This window comes from Sceloporus occidentalis, unplaced genomic scaffold, assembly GCF_023333645.1.
Source record: "Sceloporus occidentalis isolate IW3139 unplaced genomic scaffold, rSceOcc1.0.p SCAF_42, whole genome shotgun sequence".
Lineage (NCBI taxonomy): Eukaryota > Metazoa > Chordata > Lepidosauria > Squamata > Phrynosomatidae > Sceloporus > Sceloporus occidentalis.
In genome coordinates this window covers 3,647,501-3,666,834 of record NW_028317022.1, presented here as the reverse complement: position 1 = coordinate 3,666,834, position 19,334 = coordinate 3,647,501, and the positions used below count along the sequence as shown (strand labels likewise).

Sequence of the window (19,334 nt, the reverse complement as noted above, 5' to 3'; positions counted from 1 at the left end):
CTGTGTAAGGGCAGTGTATGTGTATATGTGTGTTTGTAAGCTGGTGTGTACGTGTATATGTGTGTAAATGAAGGGGTGTGTGAGGGCAGTGTATGTCTATACATGTGTGTGTGGACAGGCATATGTTAGGAAGAGCTGACCCGCCCAATCCAAGCAGGCTTTGTATACAACAAATGAGAGCATCGATGATTGGCTGGTTGTTGTATACTGAGTAGAGGGGTAGTCTTATACGGCGAGTATAGCCCAAACTCTTTATTTTAACTGGAAAAGTTGGTGGTCGTCTTATACGCCCAGTCGTCTTATACGCCGGAATATACGGTATATGCTTATAAATAACAGAGTGATTTTCAAGTGTTCTAAATTTGACATACCTGAGGATCGTATTGTTGTACCTGGTGCATTTAACTTTGGCAATGTTGGCACAAACATTACCCCACTATAGGAACACAAATTTCCTTATGCCCTTTGCAGTCTCTTTGAAATGTAGCCATTTCACTAGACCAGAAAGGATATAGGAGGGCAGATAATTTTATTTCATATGAGGCACTGATATCCCAGCTAAGTGCAGCTAGCTCCACTCCTTCACAAAGCCACTCCACCAGAAGAGAGAAAGCTCTGGGTAGCCTACCCTGGAAAGTTCCCAGGTATGGTGACTTTTAGTGAGAGGCAAGCGAGTGTAGCCGAGCCCACTGCCCTGCACGGAGAAAGAAGAAACTGACCTGGAGATCCTGGAAAAAAGATCTCCTAAGAGCTCCTAAGTATACTTCCCACTAGAACACTGGGATAATGGACCCTTGCAGGGGCGTAACTAGACGCCTCAGGTCCCGGGTGCGAGAATCTGTTAAGGGCCCCCCCACCCCCTCACCCCCCCCCCAAAAAACATGATTTTTACCCAACAATTTTTTTTCAACTAATTCAACAAATTCAATTTACATATTGAATCATATCTGTAAAAAAAATCAAAGAAAAAGGGGCGCATGTACAAAGGGCATAATCCAGGGGTGTCCAAGTTTTTTCTGGAGTGGGCCACTTCATCAGAATTGTATACGTGCGCGGGCCGCACTCATTTTTCACTGTGACAAAAAATATGGCCTTTAATAAAATATGCAGATTAAAATAAAGTAAAATGACACAAAACCTTTACTCTTCCTCTCACTGATTTCTGGGCCTTGAAAGTTTTGCGACTACAAATTCAGGATTCCCTAGATTTATTCTAGGGATGAACTAAAATGAAAATTCTGGACCAAAACATTCAGGGTTCACTTAGCCAAAACCGAAAATGACCCCCACCTTTAAAAATAATAATAAAAACTCACATGTTTAATAAAAGTAGGTAACACACAAATGGACAAAATTAGCAATACGACTTGGCATGATAGGAGTGTGATTGCTAACAGCAATCACACTCCTATCATACCCAGGCAACCAGTAAATGCTGGTACCTAGGCATGATGGGACTGTGCTCGCTGTGATTGCTGTTAGCAATCACACTCCTATCATGCCAAGTCAGCCACAATCTAATATGTATGGCTGTTTTCAAGAAACAGTTATGCTCTGGATCAATAAAGAAATATATATTGCATTTTATTTACACTATTCTACTTAATTTAGTGACAGAAGGTACAATACGATTACAATTTGCAAATCAATTAAAATTCTGAAATGCCCTCTTAAGAGTTTTTCAACTCGATCACTAGGTCACTTTGATTTTCACATTGTTGTGCATGTGTTGACAAGTCTGTTGATTCAAAAACACTTTGAACACTGAATTTCAGTTTGAAACATTATTCCTGTGATGAGTTCACTGCAGTCAACTTACTGACAAAACCAAAATTAGTCCATAATTAAGCTTTCTCACTGGTTTGCTATATTACACATTGTGATTACTAAATGTACTGCAACTTACTTAGTGGAAACAATTTCTGCATTATTTCATATCATTTAGTCCACTGGAGACTTGTCACACAGAATTTTATAATTAAAAGTGCTGTTTTATTGTTAGAGGAATATTTTTCCATTACACATACATTGTAAGACCCTTGCATAGCAAGTGGCCATCTTAAAGTGTACCTTTCATTGAAATTCACATTTCCTATGTTGTGCTGGCAGAATTACCCAAAAAAGATGTAATTTTTAAGATAAATGTGTTTTAAAAATTACCTATCCCCCATTTTCCATCCATAGCGATCAATCAATGAGAGCTCTTGTGTGACTTTACATTGAGCACTCAGGTAGAGCCCTGTGCTGGACGGCTTTTTTAATCCTGCTCCTGTCCGCTCCCGCAATGTGGGTGTTCCACTCCCGCTCGCTCCCGCCACATTTGTGGCCAATTACGCCCACCTCCTTACCTGAACTGCAGAGTTCCCGCGCAGTCCCGCAAGGCTGCCTTCTCGCAGCTCCCTCTTGCTCTGCCCAGGAACAAGGCGGAGTCACGGGAAGTGACGTCACATCACGCGACTCCGTTTTGTTCCTGGGCGGAGCAAGACAGGAGACACTGTAAGGGAGCAGCGAGAAGGCAGCCTTGCGGGACTGCACGGGATCACCAGGACCCGCAGGTACCGTGCCTGACCGCCCGCTCCCGCCCGCAACACCAGCAAGACCGCCCGCGCCCACAGCGGGACCCGCCTCCCAATGTAGTCCTCTACACCCAGGCTCAATTTGTTTTCAGACTGACGTAAAGTTTACTGAGAAGATATTTCTTGGGAAGCTGTTTTTTCCCTGTGTATGTGGGTTGCGGGGGCTCCAAATTTGCCCTCACATGCTCTTGTCACCCTCACACGCGTCACAGATGTACAATGGAATTCACACATATACCCCCCAATCACATGCCCAGTGGGATAAGGATTAAATATAAACATTAACCATTTGGAGATGAATTTTCTTTTTTTACTGTAGTCTTCAAATGGCCCTCTTTCCACTGTCCAAAGATGAAAAACGAGCGGCTTCATTGATTATAGCTGGATGGTAATTTTTATTTCAAGTTTGAACCATTTTGGTGCCAATGAAGTTACCAGTGTTTTTCTCTGGCATGTACAGTATACTCCCATGCACAGAGTTGTTGAATAATTCATTGCATTGTCTACTGAATATAATAAACATATTTTTTATTTAAAATGTTTTTCCTTCAACTGACTATTCTGTGGAAAGAGGAGGTGGTGAGGAGGATATGGTTAGGCACTATATACAAAGGGCATGAGTTTGGAGGATCCTTCTGCTGTAATCTGGTAGGGATTGGTTCCATGACATGCACACATGTGTTTCCTTAGCAATCGTTTGGAGGTATGGGATAAACATATGAGGCAAGCAGGATTGCAGAGTCTTTTGCCACAATCACAGTTTATGATTTCCTTTCTCTGTATTTTCTCTTCCATTTCCTTTTTTCCCTTTTATTCCTTTTTTCCATTGAATTTAATTCCCCTTATTTTATTTTTATTTCCTTACTATTCATTTTCCTTTCCTTTGCATCTGTTTCCTTTCATCTTGTCATTTTTCTCCCCTTTTTTCTTTCTTTTCCATTTACTTTCTTTTTTATTCTATTCCCTTTCTTTTTCCTTCTCTTTCACTTTCCCTTCCGTTCCTTGCCTTCACTCCCTCCCAGGAGTGGCATTATCTGCAATGAAGACTGCATGGGGCATATTAAATCCTTTTTATCCGCATTGACTTGTTCAGTAACTGTATCAGCTGTAAATCTGGGGGTCGTTAGGATACCACTGAAATGTGTCTTCTGTTTATATTAAAGGCAAGTGTTTTGTCATTAAGTGTTTATTGTAGTCAATTAATTTACTTTCATAACATACTCAATATGAGTGGCATGTCGGAAGTAAAAACATATATAATTTCTAACTCAGGATATGCTAAGATTTTTTTTTTAATTTATAGTTCAGCCTGTTACTATGGCAACTGCAATTTGGAAGATTTACAGAATTGATTCCAGGGCATGATGTTAGTAATTTCATCCTCTTTTGATCCGGCAGTTTAGCAATTCTCTTACCAAATGTGCAGCTCTGAATATGCTCTGCTTCCTACTTAATAATAGGCAGACGGGTTCAGTTCCAGGGCCAAATTTTAAGAGGTCCTTTAAGTCTGCATCACTTATATATATATTCAAAATGTTGTAGGTAACCAGCATTCTTGGATTTATTTGTGAACAGTGGGACTAAAGATTCTACAGTACTACTGCTTTTATTACTTTATAAAGCCTTAAGAGCATAACCAACTTAGATTTTGACTAGGGCTACAAATAAGGTGTGATATGATGTATACCTTCAGAAACGAAAAGAAGGTGCTTCTCACTATATTAAAGGGCATAAATTGATCTTCCGATGGCTTCCACTTACTCACACACCTATAGCTGATATAATATCGACATTCTATGAGTTTGCAAAGACTTGTATGTCTTGATGTAAAAATATACAGCATTTACATATTTTTTAAAAAAATATTCCCACTTATGTGGTAGCTTCTCCATTTTTCTGTTACATTTTTTTAGTAATATGGAAATATGCTTATGAAGGGGTCTGGCACTACTTATGTAGGTAGAATAAACAAAACAAACAAAATAAACTAATGGAGGAGAAACATTATGCCAATCAGGTGGAGATGGATGTCCATAGCATGGTGGGCACCACTGAGCAGGGGGGCGACAAGACAACGGTGCTTAAATATAACAATACTGTATTTGCTTGATTATACGATGACCTGATCATAAGACGACCCCACAAAATTTGAATATTAATTTAGGAAAAAAGAAAAAGCCTAAATATAAGACTACCCTATAAGAAAAATGTTTTACTAGTAAATATTAATTCACATGTAAACTATTTTTTCATATTTAATAAAAACTATGATTGAGAAAAATGCAATTTTTGTTTTGGTTTCCTTTTATTTGCCAATCTGCCCCCCAGATATGCCTTATACCCCCTTATATGCCAATCTGCCCCAGATATGCCTCATACCCCCTATATACCACTCTGCCTTCCTGATATTCCTTTTAACCTCCTATATGCCACTCTGCCTCCCTGATATTCTTTTAACCCTCTATATGCCACTCTGACTCCCTGATATTCTTTTTTAACCCCCTATATGCCACTCTGCCTCCAGAAAGCCATGGTTTAGTGCCATTTAGCTAATCTATGATCAGAAACATCGTGTCATTCCATACCATACAACCTGTTAAATTCCCAAATAAATTTAGCCTTTCAGAATTTGTAAGTGAATGGATTATCAGAACTGTTTATTCTCTGTTTAATTGTACTTCTTACTTGATTTACTTGTATAACCAGTTCATGTCTGAAAATAGTATAATGGCAAGTGCTCCCTCACAACAATAGCAAATGTTTTGTTTCTAGTTTCTCATGTTAAAATTATGCTCATATTCATACCTTAGGTAGTATAGGTATTTGTATTGCTATAGGTAAATGTTGATAACTTTATAGTCATAGAGCATTTTAACATTTTTTCTGCATTACCATTTCTTTCAGGTAATGAGAGTTTAGAGGAAAACTATGTTCAAGACAGCAAAATGGGCTTTGTCATTAATGCACTATATGCGATGGCTCATGGTCTCCATGATATGCATACTGAACTATGTCCAGGACACGTTGGTCTATGTGATGCAATGAAACCTATAGATGGAAGCAAACTACTTGAGTTCCTTATTAAGACTTCATTTGTAGGCATTTCTGGTGAAGACATATTTTTTGATGAAAAGGGGGATGCACCTGGAAGGTGAGACATTGGTTTGATTTATTCCTTCATATCTACAACCATCACTTTTCTGAATGACTAAGACAACAAGTGAATTGTCCATCCAGGACAAAATAATTGACAGTGACTGGTGAAATAAAATAACTAAGAACTAATTTTATTGCGATAAGACTCTTCATCTTAACTAGTTTATTAATTTTTTTGAACAAGTTGAGTTGTGTGGAGGTTTACAAGTCCTATGTCTACATTGGTGCTGTCTGTTTACTCTAGTATCTACAGATCTCGTCAATGTCACCTTAGTATATACCGTATTGGCTCGAATATAGGCCGCACTTTTTCCCCCCACTTTAAGTCTTTAAAGTGGGGGTGCGGCCTATATTCGGGGTCTATCGCCCGACGCCCGGGACATGCAGTCCCGGGCGCCGGGCAGGCAGCGGGATTAGGATACAGATCCCCGCAGCGGTGCAGGGGACCTGTATCCTACTCTCGGATGTGCTCAGACAGCCTCCCCTGCCAGCACTTTCCACGGGGGGAGTGTCAGCACGGGAGGTTGTCTAAGCGCATCGTGCGGACGGTCACCGGCTGCGGCGATGTGGGTAAACAGCCTCCGCTGCCGGCATGTCGTGCAGATGTCCCGGCAGCGGAGGTTGTTTACCCGCATCGCCGCAGCCGGTGACCGTCCGCACGATGCGGATGTGCCGGCACCGGAAGTTGTATACGCGTATTACGTAGATGTCCCCCGCCGGCCCCGCAAGACACCCGGGAGTCTGCTCTGGTAAATCGGGGGGGCAGAGTGGCAGCATATCTCGGAGGGGGGGAGGACAGTGGCAGCATATCTCGGGGGGGGAGGAGGAGGACAGTGGCAGCCTATCTCGGGGGGGAGGCGGAGGAGGACAGTGGCAGCATATCTCGGGGGGGGAGGACAGTGGCAGCATATCTCGGGGGGGGGTGGCAGCATATCTCGGGGGGGAGACAGAGTGGCAGCATGTTTTTTTGGTGCTTTTTTAAAGAAATAAACTTTTTTGGTGCGGCCTATATACGGGGGCGGCCTATATCCGAGCCAATATAATATATAAAAAGCACCAAACTTTTAGGGTGCGGCCTATATACGGGGGCGGCCTATATCCGAGCCAATACGGTACCTATTATCAAATCAGCTGATACAGACTAACCATTAAAGCCACACAAGGCAGTATCTAGCCATTCAAATCCAGCCACCAGTATCACATTACATGAGGACTTATCGGTTAGTGGTCCACTAGGAATTTGTCTGCTATAACCTACCTAGTGCATACAATAAAGTAAGGAATCAGAGCACACCTAGCAAATACCGTATTTGCTCGATTATAAGACGACCCTGATTATAAGACGACCCCCCAAAATCTGAATATTAACTTAGGAAAAAAAGAAAAAGCCTGAATATAAGACGACCCTAAAGGAAAAAAGTTTTACCAGTAAATGTTAATTCATGTAAACTATTTTTTTTAATAAAAGCTATGATTGAGAAAAATATTTTTTTTGTTTTTATTTCTTGTATTTTCCAACCTGTCCCCCAGTTACGCACATCTGCCCCCAGGCTTGCCACTCCAATATGGCACTGTGGCCCATGATATGCCTTTTAACCCTCTATATGCCACTGTGCCCCATGGTATGCCTTTTGACCCCCTATGTGCCACTCTGCCTCCAGAAATGCCTTATACCCCTATATGCCACTCTGCCTCCAGAAATGCCTTATACCCCTATATCCCATTCTGGCATTTAGGGGGTTAAAATGCATATTATGGGGCAGAGTGGCATATAGGGAGGTATAAGGCATTTCAGGAGGCAGAGTGGCATTAAGGGAGTTAAAAGGCATTGTATAGAGCACTCTGCCTCCAGAAATGCCTTATACCCCTATATGCCACTCTGGCATTTAGGGGGTTAAAATGCATATTATGGGGCAGAGTGGCATATAGGTGTATAAGGCATTTCAGGAGGCAGAGTGCTCTATTAAATGCCCCCTTAACGCCACTCCAGAAATGCCCTATGCCCCCATTTAACACACACACACACACACACACACACACCCTATACCCCCATTTAACTAACACACACACACACACACACACACTCTCCCCTCCCCTCCCCTCTCAGCCCTCTCTTACCGGTGCTTCCAGCCGGGGCAGCGGGTTGACGTCGCCTTCTGCTGCAGCCGGAAGGAGGTGGAGTTGGCAGCGGGGGTTTGTATCCGTCCGTCGCGTATACTTTCCCCGGCTGTCAGAGATCAGAGTTCCCCGCACCGGTGCGGGGAACTCTGATCTCTGACAGTCGGGGAAGGTTTGCGCGACGGACGCAGACAACCCCCGCTGCTAGCCACACCTCCTTCCGGCTGCAGCGGACGTTGTCTACGCGGATCGCGTAGACGTCAACCCGCTGCCCCGGCAATACAGCAGGAAGCACCGGTAAGTGTGTGTATGATGGGGGGGGGGGTGAGACAGGAGGATCCAGGTCCCCTGCAGCGGTGCGGGGGATCTGGATCTTAGTCTCCTAATCAGACTCTATTTGAGGTCTGATTAGAAGACGACCCCGATTAGAAGACGAGGGGTATTTTTCAGAGCATTTGCTCTGAAAAAAACCTCGTCTTATAATCGAGCAAATACGGTACTATTCAAAAGCATCTATCTGAAGCATAAATATTGGGGATTCCATCACACTATATTGCCGTGTTCTGCTTTGCTTGCCACTATGTCAAGGTCCCCCAATTTTGACAACTCTTTTTTTTTCTTTTTCTTGTGCAGTAGCATTTCTCAAGTTTTCCCTTGATAAATGTGGCTTGTTGTATTTACTTGAAAGACTCAGTAATGCTTCACCATAATTTATTTTGTATATAAATGTGTGGCAATATATTGAATGCACAGAAACACCATGCAAATTAAACAAAAAAAATAATCAGGTCATGGAATGAATGTTAGCTATATGATTGTAACCATGGTGGAAATAATTCTAATGGTTATGTGTGGCAAACACAAAAACATTTAAAATGATCCAACTAAAGAATGTGAAAAACCTATGGAGGCTGGGTCATTGGAACACAAACCTCATTTGCAGTTATAATGTAGTTTTACTGAATCATGTATGTAATTTATTATTTACCAGCTTTCAATAAATCCTTATTAAATTATCATCAAATGAAAATAATAATTTAAAATGCTGGATTATCATACCTTTTTTACTGTATGTTCCAGAAGGTTGTAGCTGGTGTAACATGCTCATCATCCCTTGCAAAGGTTAGATTGTGTCAATAACATTCATATTTTCATTTAAGAACTCTTTTTGTACATATTCTACTCAGTTTGCTATACCAATGTAAACATTTGAATGATTATTGATTATATATTAATATCTGGTAAAACATTTAAAATTATGGCTTAATCTGCATTTCTTGGTGACCTTAGGTATGATATAATGAACCTTCAGTTTATTGAACCCAGCCACTATGATTACGTGCTCATAGGAACATGGCATGAAGGGGTATTAAACATTGATGACAGGATTCAAATAAATAGAAGTGGAACGGTGCGGTCCGTATGCAGCGATCCGTGTTCATTAGGGGAAATCAAGGTGAGATTTTGTGTTGGGTTTTTTTTGTTGTAATAATTGCATGGTCCATTGTAGCCATCTAATCTGGAGAATGCCATTTAAAGTGAGGTTTATTCATGAACATGTATGTTGGTAAATTACAAAAAAAAAAACATCTGAGGTAGAAACTGCAGCTCTCCTGCTGCCTTCCTCCTCTGTGGACAAACAATGCTTGCAACTGAGCCAATCAGTAGCAGGAGATCTCTCCCATTCAAATCAGTCTGAACACACACTTGCCTGCTTGCCTGGAGTAAGTACATTTTATCCACATGTTTGTTAGCAAAATGGATACCGCAACATATAAAAGAAATCTTATTCTCCATTAAGTGATACCTTCTACAGATGCTTCTCACCTTACAATGGTTTGGCTTTACGATGGTGCGATAGCGATGCTCATTCAGTACATTGTCTTGATTACCAAAGGCTGAACTGGCACACTACATGTAGTGGTATGTAGATTCGACTTACAATATTTTCAAAGTACAATGCGTTCATCAGAACGTAACCCCTAGGAGTACCTGTATATCACAAAAGGTGCACTATAAAAACTTAGCAATGGTGATACTTTGAGGGATTGTTTTTAGAGCTGGCGATGTTTTAAAACTGACATTTTAACATTGCAACCTAGAAAATACATTATAAAAATGTAACAAGTACTCAAGTGGATTTGTTCTCCAATACCTGGACTCCACCTAAATCTATCTATCCTAAGGGGCAACTCTAAAAAAAGGCCTGAATATGGAAGAAGATGAGGTATTTTAGCCAGCTTGTCTCTGGCTCTTTAGTACTGGTGAGCTAGGCCAATGTTGTCCGTTGGCTCAAGTCCATCAGTGTTTTAGGTGAAGCTTTTTTTAGATATTCATTTGTCTTAAATATCTAAACTTTTCCAGTGACCAAAGAGCAATCAAGACCCAGCTTCTAAGTCTTCTTAACCCCTAATGACAAGACTATTTACCGTATTTGCTCGATTATAAGACGGGGCTTTTTTCAGAGCAAATGCTCTGAAAAATACCCCTCGTCTTAAAATCGGGGTCGTCTTATAATCAGACCTCAAATAGGTCTGACTGTGAGACTAAGAACCAGATCCCCCGCAGCACTGCAGGGGACCTGGATCCTCCTGTCTTATGCCCCCCATTTAGCACCCCCCCCAAACTTACAGGGGCTTCTGACTCCCCATTCATGTAGCAGGGGCAGCGTGTAGATGTCTACGCGATTCGAGTAGACAACTTCCGCTGCAGCCGGAAGGAGGTGCGGTTAGGAGCGGGGGTTGTCTGCGTCCATCGCGCAGACCTTCCCCGGCTGTCAGAGATCAGAGTTTCCTGCAAAGTCTCGTAATACTGAAAGTCTGAAAGTACTCGTAGTACACTTTGGGACAAAGGCTCTGAACATTTTTCAGTGTTGCTGTTTAGCTGTAATTTTCTTCTTTCTCATTTTGTGCACCCACACATATATATTGGACATATTATATACAGGACAAGCAGGGCATTCTTCAGATACCATTATTTTTATCATATCATCTAATTTACTATAAAAAATTATAAAATATGGTGATTTTTTTGTTAAAAAAGGACTTTTTCTCACTTTAATTTGAAAAATCTTTTACTCATCTGCAAAAACTAATGAAAAAACCTGCTAAATGGATTCTACTATTTGTCCTGGGTTTTGAAGTACCCAAAGTTGTTTTATTTTTTTTCTGCAAGTTATTGGGAAATAATTACAAGTAGGGTTTTGCTATTTCAAAACCATTTTTTCCCGAAATGTAGTCATTCTGCCTCATGTGCTATTTCGGGTATCTTTGAAGCCGGCCAATGCAATTTACCCCATCAAACTACATATTTTTGAAAACTAGACACCCCAGGGTATTTTAAATGCTGGTATTTTAACCCTTTCCATGCACTAATTCTACCATCAGCCTTTGTCAAACTTCATGGTAGTAATTGTTTTTGTATTTTTTTCACACACATTGTACTTCAGGTGTGAGTTTACCCCTCCTGGTATATGTCACTGTCAAACAACACTCCAATATGTGTTGGTACAGCAATACCCCCCATGCATGGGTTTGTTGGGTTATTTGGGAGGTAAAAGGCCACCTTTGTGAGGTGTGCATTTCTTGGAGATATGGTCAGTCATTGGGACATCTTTAAAGCCGGCCAATTCGATTTACCCCATCAATTCATACATTTTTTTACTAGACACTTAAGGGTTACATAGGTTTATTTGGTAGGACAAAGTAGTATACATACAGTACTGATGATGAACAGATGGTGGTTGTAGGTACTGTAGGCTCTGTATTCTTGATAAGATGAAGGATAAAGAGACCTCAACCTTCTAAACATGAGATTTTACAGTCACAGTTAGGGTATAAAATCTATATATGGGCAATATGTGAATTTTAGGAATCCTATTGGACCAGTCAAAGGATACACTGGCATTCCACAAAAGACCCTCTAATACCTACATCACATTTTTGAGAACATATATTCCTAGCACTCAAGTTGCATCCAGGCCTAAAGTGTGTAGAACAGAATAAAAGCATGAAAATGATTTCTTACACTTTTTTATTAGTTGTTTTTTTTAAAAAATACTTTGTGATAATGCTTTCCCATAACAAAGTTTGAGTTTTTCTAGTTCTCTAGCTGTGGCATTCTATCTCAAAAAATTGCCTACAATCTATCTAGAGTTAATACAAATAATAAGGATGATGAGTAACATATAATGTGTGTTTTGGCAAATTTTAGCCTATGTGATATTAATAGTGTTGACGTAAAAGCGAATTAAAAGGTACTGCTTACCAAACACAGAATTATCCTTGTATTTCATTGCAGAGGTTATTATTGAGTAAAACTGAGTAGGCGGACTTGTTGGCAATATTTACTCTAGAAAGTTACCATGTGAAAAGACATGTATTTTTCTTGTGTCAGTTGTGCACACTTGGTACATTCTTGGAGAAATTAGTTACTGTTTAGCAAACATTCAAAGTTTGTTTCAACTGTCTGATTGTCACCCTGCTATGCTCAGGTGTTTAGAGTCAGATTATGCTGGCATGTAAGCAAACAATATCCATAGGTTGCATTGTATTATTTTGGTAAAGTATCAACAGGATTTAATTCATTAACCGTGTGTCAAACACCAAGTGAAGATGCTCGATAAAAAACGCAGTTTATAAATATTGAGTAGGAAGCTTTTTTGTTCCTTCTTTTTTTCTGTTTCCTTCCAATTTAAGAAGGTTGTTCCCATGAGCTATTATAGTAAATACTTTGCAAACACCAAAGCACGATACATACTCAGTATTACATATAATGCATGTTGTCCAATGAAACATTCTGCTTTTATATCTGTAACATACACTAAGGTCAGGAATGGGTATGCAAGTGTGCGCATGCATGAGCCAGCTCTCAAACTCATGGAGGACCCATCTCCGGAACAACACAGGGAGAGTCTAGTGGACACCACCCCACCCGCTGCAGATCCCATGGGTGTCCAGGGATCAGACACTCCTGCACTGCCTGGACAACAGGGGTGTTTCTTGCTCCTGTGGGCTTTAACCCCTTAATGACAATTGCCGGTCCTGGCACGGCACGGAAAAGCATGTGCTTTACGACAATTGACGTGCCAGGACCGGCACGTCTTTAAACGGGTGCAGAAAGCGATCTACTATCGCTTTCTGCACCCAAAAAGCGTTGCTGAATGCCTCGACCTCGAGGCATTCAGCAACGCCGCGATCGGCACGAAGGGGCCATCTCTGGCCCCTCCACGGGGCGTCAACATCCGCCATACTTTGTATGGCGGCGGACGCCCGTTTTAAAAGCGTTTAGGAGGCGATCGACGATCGCCTCCTAAACTTAAATGGTGTCGCTGGAATGCCTCGATCAGGAGGCATCCAGCGACACCAAACACTAACCTTTTGATGGGCTGTGACCGCTCCGGAGAGCGGTCACAGCCGCAGCTGCCGGCAATCTTCGCCATCAAGGAAGATGGCCGCCGTCCTGTAACAGGAACCACAAATTTTAAAAGTTCGCTAGATGGTCCAGACCATCTAGAGAACTTTGGCTCCACTTGCAGGTTGAATACAGGTACTGCATTCACCATGCAAGTCAATGGAGCCCAGCTTTCTAATCACAGTGTGATTAGTAAAAATAAATTAAAAAATAAAATAAAATTAATAATAATTAGAAAAAAATAGTAAAAAAACAGTAAAATGTAAAAATCATCATTTCCCACTGATGTCAGGGGAACCTCCAAGTTGAAAAAAAATGTTAAATTTTTTTTTTTTTTAAATAATAAAAAAAAAATATATATATATATAAAAAATATATTTTTGTGAGCAAGTCCTAAAATTAGCATATTAGCTTAAAACAATTCTCGCATGGAAAGAGTTAAAATACTGGCATATTAAATGCCCGTGGGGTGTCTACTTTTAAAAAATGTATGATTTGATGGGGTAAATTGAATGGGCCAGGTTCAACAACGTCCCAATTAACACGGGGGGAAGGATGGCCACACATCTAATTTCCAATTAGAAAAATGCACACGTACCAAATGTGGCCTTTTAGTTCCCCCAAAAAATGACACACCCATGCATGTGGGGTATCACTGCACTCAGGAGATGTTGCTGAACACATTATGGGGTGTCGTGTGACAGCGGCATATACCAGGAGCTGTAAATTCATACATAAAGTAGGTGTGTGTGGGAAAAATACACACAAAAATATTACTGCAAACTTTGAAAAAATGCTGGTGGTAAAATATGTGCATGCAAAGAGTTAAAATACCAGCATTTAAAATACCCTGTGGTGTCTAGTTTTGAAAAATATATGGTTTTGTTGGGCACACTGAAATGGCCTGGCTCAAAGATGTACCAAATAGGGCATGGGCAGTGGATCCCAAATGACAAAGTTCAACATTGAAAAAAGCGCATGCCCCAAATGTGGCCCTTTTGCCCCAAAACAGCCAGGCAAAATCATTCATGTGAGGTATCGCTGTACTCAGGAGATGTTGCTGAACACATATTGGGGTGTTTTGTGATAGTGACATATACGAGAACATTTTAATTCATACCTGAATTAAAATGTGTGTGGAAAACCAAATGCAAAAAAATGACTACCACAAAGTTTGACAAAGACTGGTGGTAGATATGGTGCATGGAAAGAGTTAAAATACTAGCATTTGAAATACCCTGGGGTGTCTAGTTTTCAAAAATATATGGGTTTATTGGGCACACTGAAATGGCCCGGCTCAAAGATGTACCAAATAGGGCATGGGCAGTGGATCCCCAAATGCCAAAGTTCAACATTGAAAAATGCGCATGCCCCAAATGTGGCTCTTTTGCCCCCAAACAGCCAGGCAAAATCATTCATGTGGGGTATCGCTGCGCTCAGGAGATATTGGGGTGTTTTGTGATAGTGACATAAACTAGAACATTTTAATTCATACCTGAAGTAAAATGTGTATGACAAAACAAATGCAAAAAAATGACTACCATAAAGTTTGACAAAGACTGGTGGTAGATATGGTGCATGGAAAGAGTTAAAATACTAGCATTTGGAATACCCTGGGCTGTCTAGTTTTCAAAAATATATGACTTGATGGGGTAAATTGCATTGGCCGGGTTCAAAGATACCCGAAATGGCACATGGGGGGAAGAATTACCAGATTTGGAAAAAATGGCTTTGAAATAGCAAAACGCTACCTGTACTTATTGCCCCATAATGGGTAGAAAAAAGCAAAAAAACATAAAAACATTGGGTATTTCTAAACTCAGGACAAATAGTAGAATCTATTTAGCAGGTTTTTTCATTACCTTTTATAGATGAGTAAAAGATTTTTCAACTAAAAGTTAGAAACAGTCATTTTTTTCTAAATTTTTCACCATATTTTATAATTTTTTTAATAGTAAATAATATGATACAATCAAAACAATGTCATCTAAAGAAAGCCCTTCTTGTCCTGAAAAAAACAATATCTAATGTGTGTGGGTTCAGTAAACGGGAAAGAAGAAAATTACAGCTAAACACAAGCAGCGCAGAAATGTTAAAAAGGCCATTGTCACAAAGGGTACAAAAAGTAAAATCAGCCTTTGTCTCGAAGGGGTTAAAGCCCAGCCAGTTCATTGCTTCTATGCTGAGTTATTCTGCTGTCTTGTACACAGTGCAAAGTGTTATAACCTGCATTCCTCACTCCTGTTACCTTACCTTTATTATCAGTCTGCCTGGCTTTTGACCCTTGGCTTCCTGTGTGACCCTGCATCTCCACTGCCTGCCCTGACCACAGATTGAGCTGACCACTATCTTTCTTAGTGTAGTTTTCAGGCTGGTCAGGAAGTAAATCCTCGCTGCAGAAACTGGGAAAGTATGCCCCTAGCTGACGACAGGGGACTCTGCAACCAGGGGCAACTGAGACTCTTGGCAGCGGACTACTGAACCAGGACCATTTTTGGTCTGAATGAAAAAAAGTCAGGAACGAGTAGATAGACTTGAAGGATTAGGCAAAAGAATAGTCGGGGTCACATAGCATAGGTCAGGGCAGGCGGCGAACAATGGAAGTCAGGAACAAGCAGGATTTGAAAACTAAACAATACTGAATGAGTCAACCGCTAGTGAAGTACAGAGGCACTGTCACAGGCAAAGTGGAATACTAACTGAGGGTTTAAATATCTCTCCCTACTCCTAAAACCCTCCTACCCTTCTAATAAGTGGGTGGAGGAAAATACATAAATATCGCTTTAAGAAGCGACATGAATATTCATGAGATAGCTGTCTGCACATGCGCAGACGGCTCTCATGTCATCATGACGTGCGCCCCGTCTAGATCCCTCCATCCTTGTGGGGGCATGCGTCCAGAAGCATGGAGGACCCAACGGCGGCTCCCGCGAACAGGACGAGGGACGCGAGGACTGCGTCTCGGCTCCCCTGCTCGAGGGAGCTCCACAAGCGGTAACACTTACGCTCTTGTCTGTTACTATGTCCTGCCTTAATTTTTTATTTGGTTCTCTGCCACCGGGTTCCACTCCTATGTAACAATTTGAAGTTTTCTACCTCAAAAAAACAACCCCACAGGCAATATATTTAGGAAAATAAAAAGTTTAACACACATTAGACTCCCTTTTATTAACCAGGGTGGGGACCTCATTCCCTTCCACCACCCCCTGGGTGGTTAAGTAGTGGACTAAAATGTATTAATATAACCCATGGGCGGGTAAATTAATAATAATAATAATAATAGTAACAAAATGTCTCTACCTCCAAGGAAATTGCTGGGAGGATGTACAAAGACATTTTTTCAGACATAATTGGCAATGACATTAAACTTAAGTCATATTTTATAAGCAACGAAGAACAAATTACCAGCAGTCAAATAAAACCTGCAAATATAAGGCATTAGTAGTGTGTTTTTGTAATGTATGTAAGCTAATTTGCCAAGTCAAGGCACCCTATGGGAGGTGAGTGTAAATGATCACAGGGATGTCTCTTGTAACTAGAGGGTACCACTGATGATGTCAATGTGACATCACTGAAGTCCCTATATTTAATTTCTATTGTTTTATGACTTTAGTAATTATATATAAGTTACTTATCTCTTTGTGTGGTCGAAGAGCAGGAAAAGACATTTATGTCCTTTAAATCCAGTCCATGCCAGGTAGTCTATAAAAGGAACCAGGGTGCAAACTCTAAATAATCTCTGCTGCTTTGCTACAAACTATACAATGCCTTAATTGATTTAGAAACCTTGTAAGGAAGATTATTGCAGCAGATGAGAAAAATATTAAATATGTGCATTGTTACCTAGGGAGTGATAATGCAAGTTCAACAGGTACATTATGTGACCCAAGTGTGTTATGTGGCTCCACAGTAGTAGGAATGCAGTAGTGCAGCTGGTTGCACAACATGAGGTAAGAGGGGGGGAGAGCTGGCAATTTGAACTAATAGGAAAATGAGTGTGTATGTATGTGTGTGTAAGCATATGGGGTTAGAGTGAGTATGTGTTAATCACTGCACAATGGGTCCCAATCTCACAACAGGAAACACCATAGAGGATTATCCTATTAGACAAAGCTAAAGCAACTAAATCTGTCTCCAAGTAGTCTTAAGTTAAAACTTAACTTTTCATTGTCTGTTAATAAATTAATAGGTTATTAAGAATTGCAAAATATGAAATTATATATTTTGTACAACCCAAAAGACAACTATTGGTAGAGAAGAGACTGATGATAAAGTACAGCTATGAACAGTGATCCCTGCTACTAGGATCCTAGTATACCACACGGTAAATCCCAGAAGGCAGTTGCACACTCCTCAGAAATTCCACTTCATAAATCATAAGTTCCACTTGATACTAGAATGGGGTTTGTTTCTTTGAGAAAAGAAAACACATGATAGTGTGTTACTATATTGTGTTAGCATGTGTGTATAGTGTTAGTGTATATTACTGGATGATAAGAGTATGCTGTGTTAGTGTATGGTGTAAGTGTCAACATATGGTGTTAGAGTGGGTGTATATATTAGTTTATGGTGTTAGCATGTGTGCGTGGATGGGTGTATGTGATTTACATAGGGTTCAAAAGGTAGAGTGATTTGCAAGCCCAATAACATCATGAAATTCAATAGAACTAATAGACATGATGACCAACTCAAGTGCAGAGTGAAGTGATTCGTATGACTTGGACGTCAAATTGCAAAACAGACATACAGACATATGTGTGTTAATAGTGTGAACAGCACTCTTCCACTGAGAACAAGACTAACATGTGCTAAGTCTGGGGACTGCAAAGTTCCCCAAATTGTAAAACATACTATGTAACTCTAGATTTCTGCTTGCTCTAATTGTACAATAAATGTCACTTTGAGGCATGAAATTGGAGCTGCAGAGAAGGGTTCCTCCTGACCCTTATGGAGGGCATTACTTGCTCAGGGTACAGGAATGCAAAAGTGGTGGGGTACAATGTGGATGCATAAATTAGTTTTGTTTCCTACCCACCTTCTCTTTCCAGCCTGGAACAGCAGCAGAGATGACTGATGCTTCCCCCCATGTTAGCATGTGTACCTGGACAGTGCTTTATGTAAATGGTTAATTTAAGGGCCATGGGCATATGAGCAGGGACTCCTGGACATGGTAATTTGTTGTGCTCAAACTAGTCTGTCACTTTCCAAAATATTACATTTTTCTGTACTATAGAGATTGTATATAGATAGTAAGCTTGTGAGCGGGGCCTTCTTTAGCTAAAGTATTGATTTGTTTTAAGCTTTGTCATACCCTTTGAATGTATGTTTTGTAAGAAGCACTGTGTAAGTTGTTGGCGATATATAAATAAAAGATAATAATATACATATGTATGTAATGTGCGTACAAGAAACCCTATACATGTTTATCACAAAAAAGCAGCTGTTTTAACTTTCTGTTCTCATGATTTGTATTCCTCCACAATAAATTATTATTCTGTAATCATCTGTAAGGGTGGGGTTAGGAGAAGGGGCAGGAATATTAGCACCTGAAAATGTATGCTAGATCTGCCACTCTTTGCCACACATATATAAGGTTCCATGAGAACTTCACTTGTAAACTAAATATCTCCATATTCAGGGCCGGACTAAGAGCATCATGGGCCTGGTGCTGAGGATTTTGGTGGGCCTTTTTATGGAAATAATTAAAATAGGCAGGGCAGACAGAATCTTAACTCCTCGGCTCCTCAAGGGGCAGCTATCCCACGGCCCTGGCGGCAAGGACGGACTGGAAATGAAAAGCAGCCCTGGAAATATTTGGACACCAGCCCCATGTATTGTATCACAAGGTCGACCACTTGTGCCCACACACCACACTATCTGAGCCACCCTATTTACCATCCAAATAGCTATAAATCATTATTTTTAAAACTATATTAAATTGTTCCTTTACGATAAAAGAATACCACATTATTATTAAAATCCTAGGAACCAAAAGTGTTAAAAGCTCAACTAAGTACCTGGGAATGGACAGAATCTTAACTTCTTGGCATCCATGTGTACTGGATAAAGATG

At 40.5% G+C, this 19,334-nt stretch overlaps 1 protein-coding gene across 1 annotated transcript in view; it reads left to right on the top strand.

Moving 5' to 3' along the window:
- LOC149289880 (metabotropic glutamate receptor 1-like) overlaps nucleotides 1-19,334 on the top strand; it is a 143,127-nt gene that overhangs the window by 106,353 nt on the left and 17,440 nt on the right. The window contains exons 4-5 of the mRNA XM_089490142.1: nucleotides 5,481-5,727; nucleotides 9,141-9,306. Coding sequence (XP_089346268.1) covers nucleotides 5,481-5,727; nucleotides 9,141-9,306 — 413 coding nt within the window. The remainder of the gene's footprint in view (nucleotides 1-5,480; nucleotides 5,728-9,140; nucleotides 9,307-19,334) is intronic.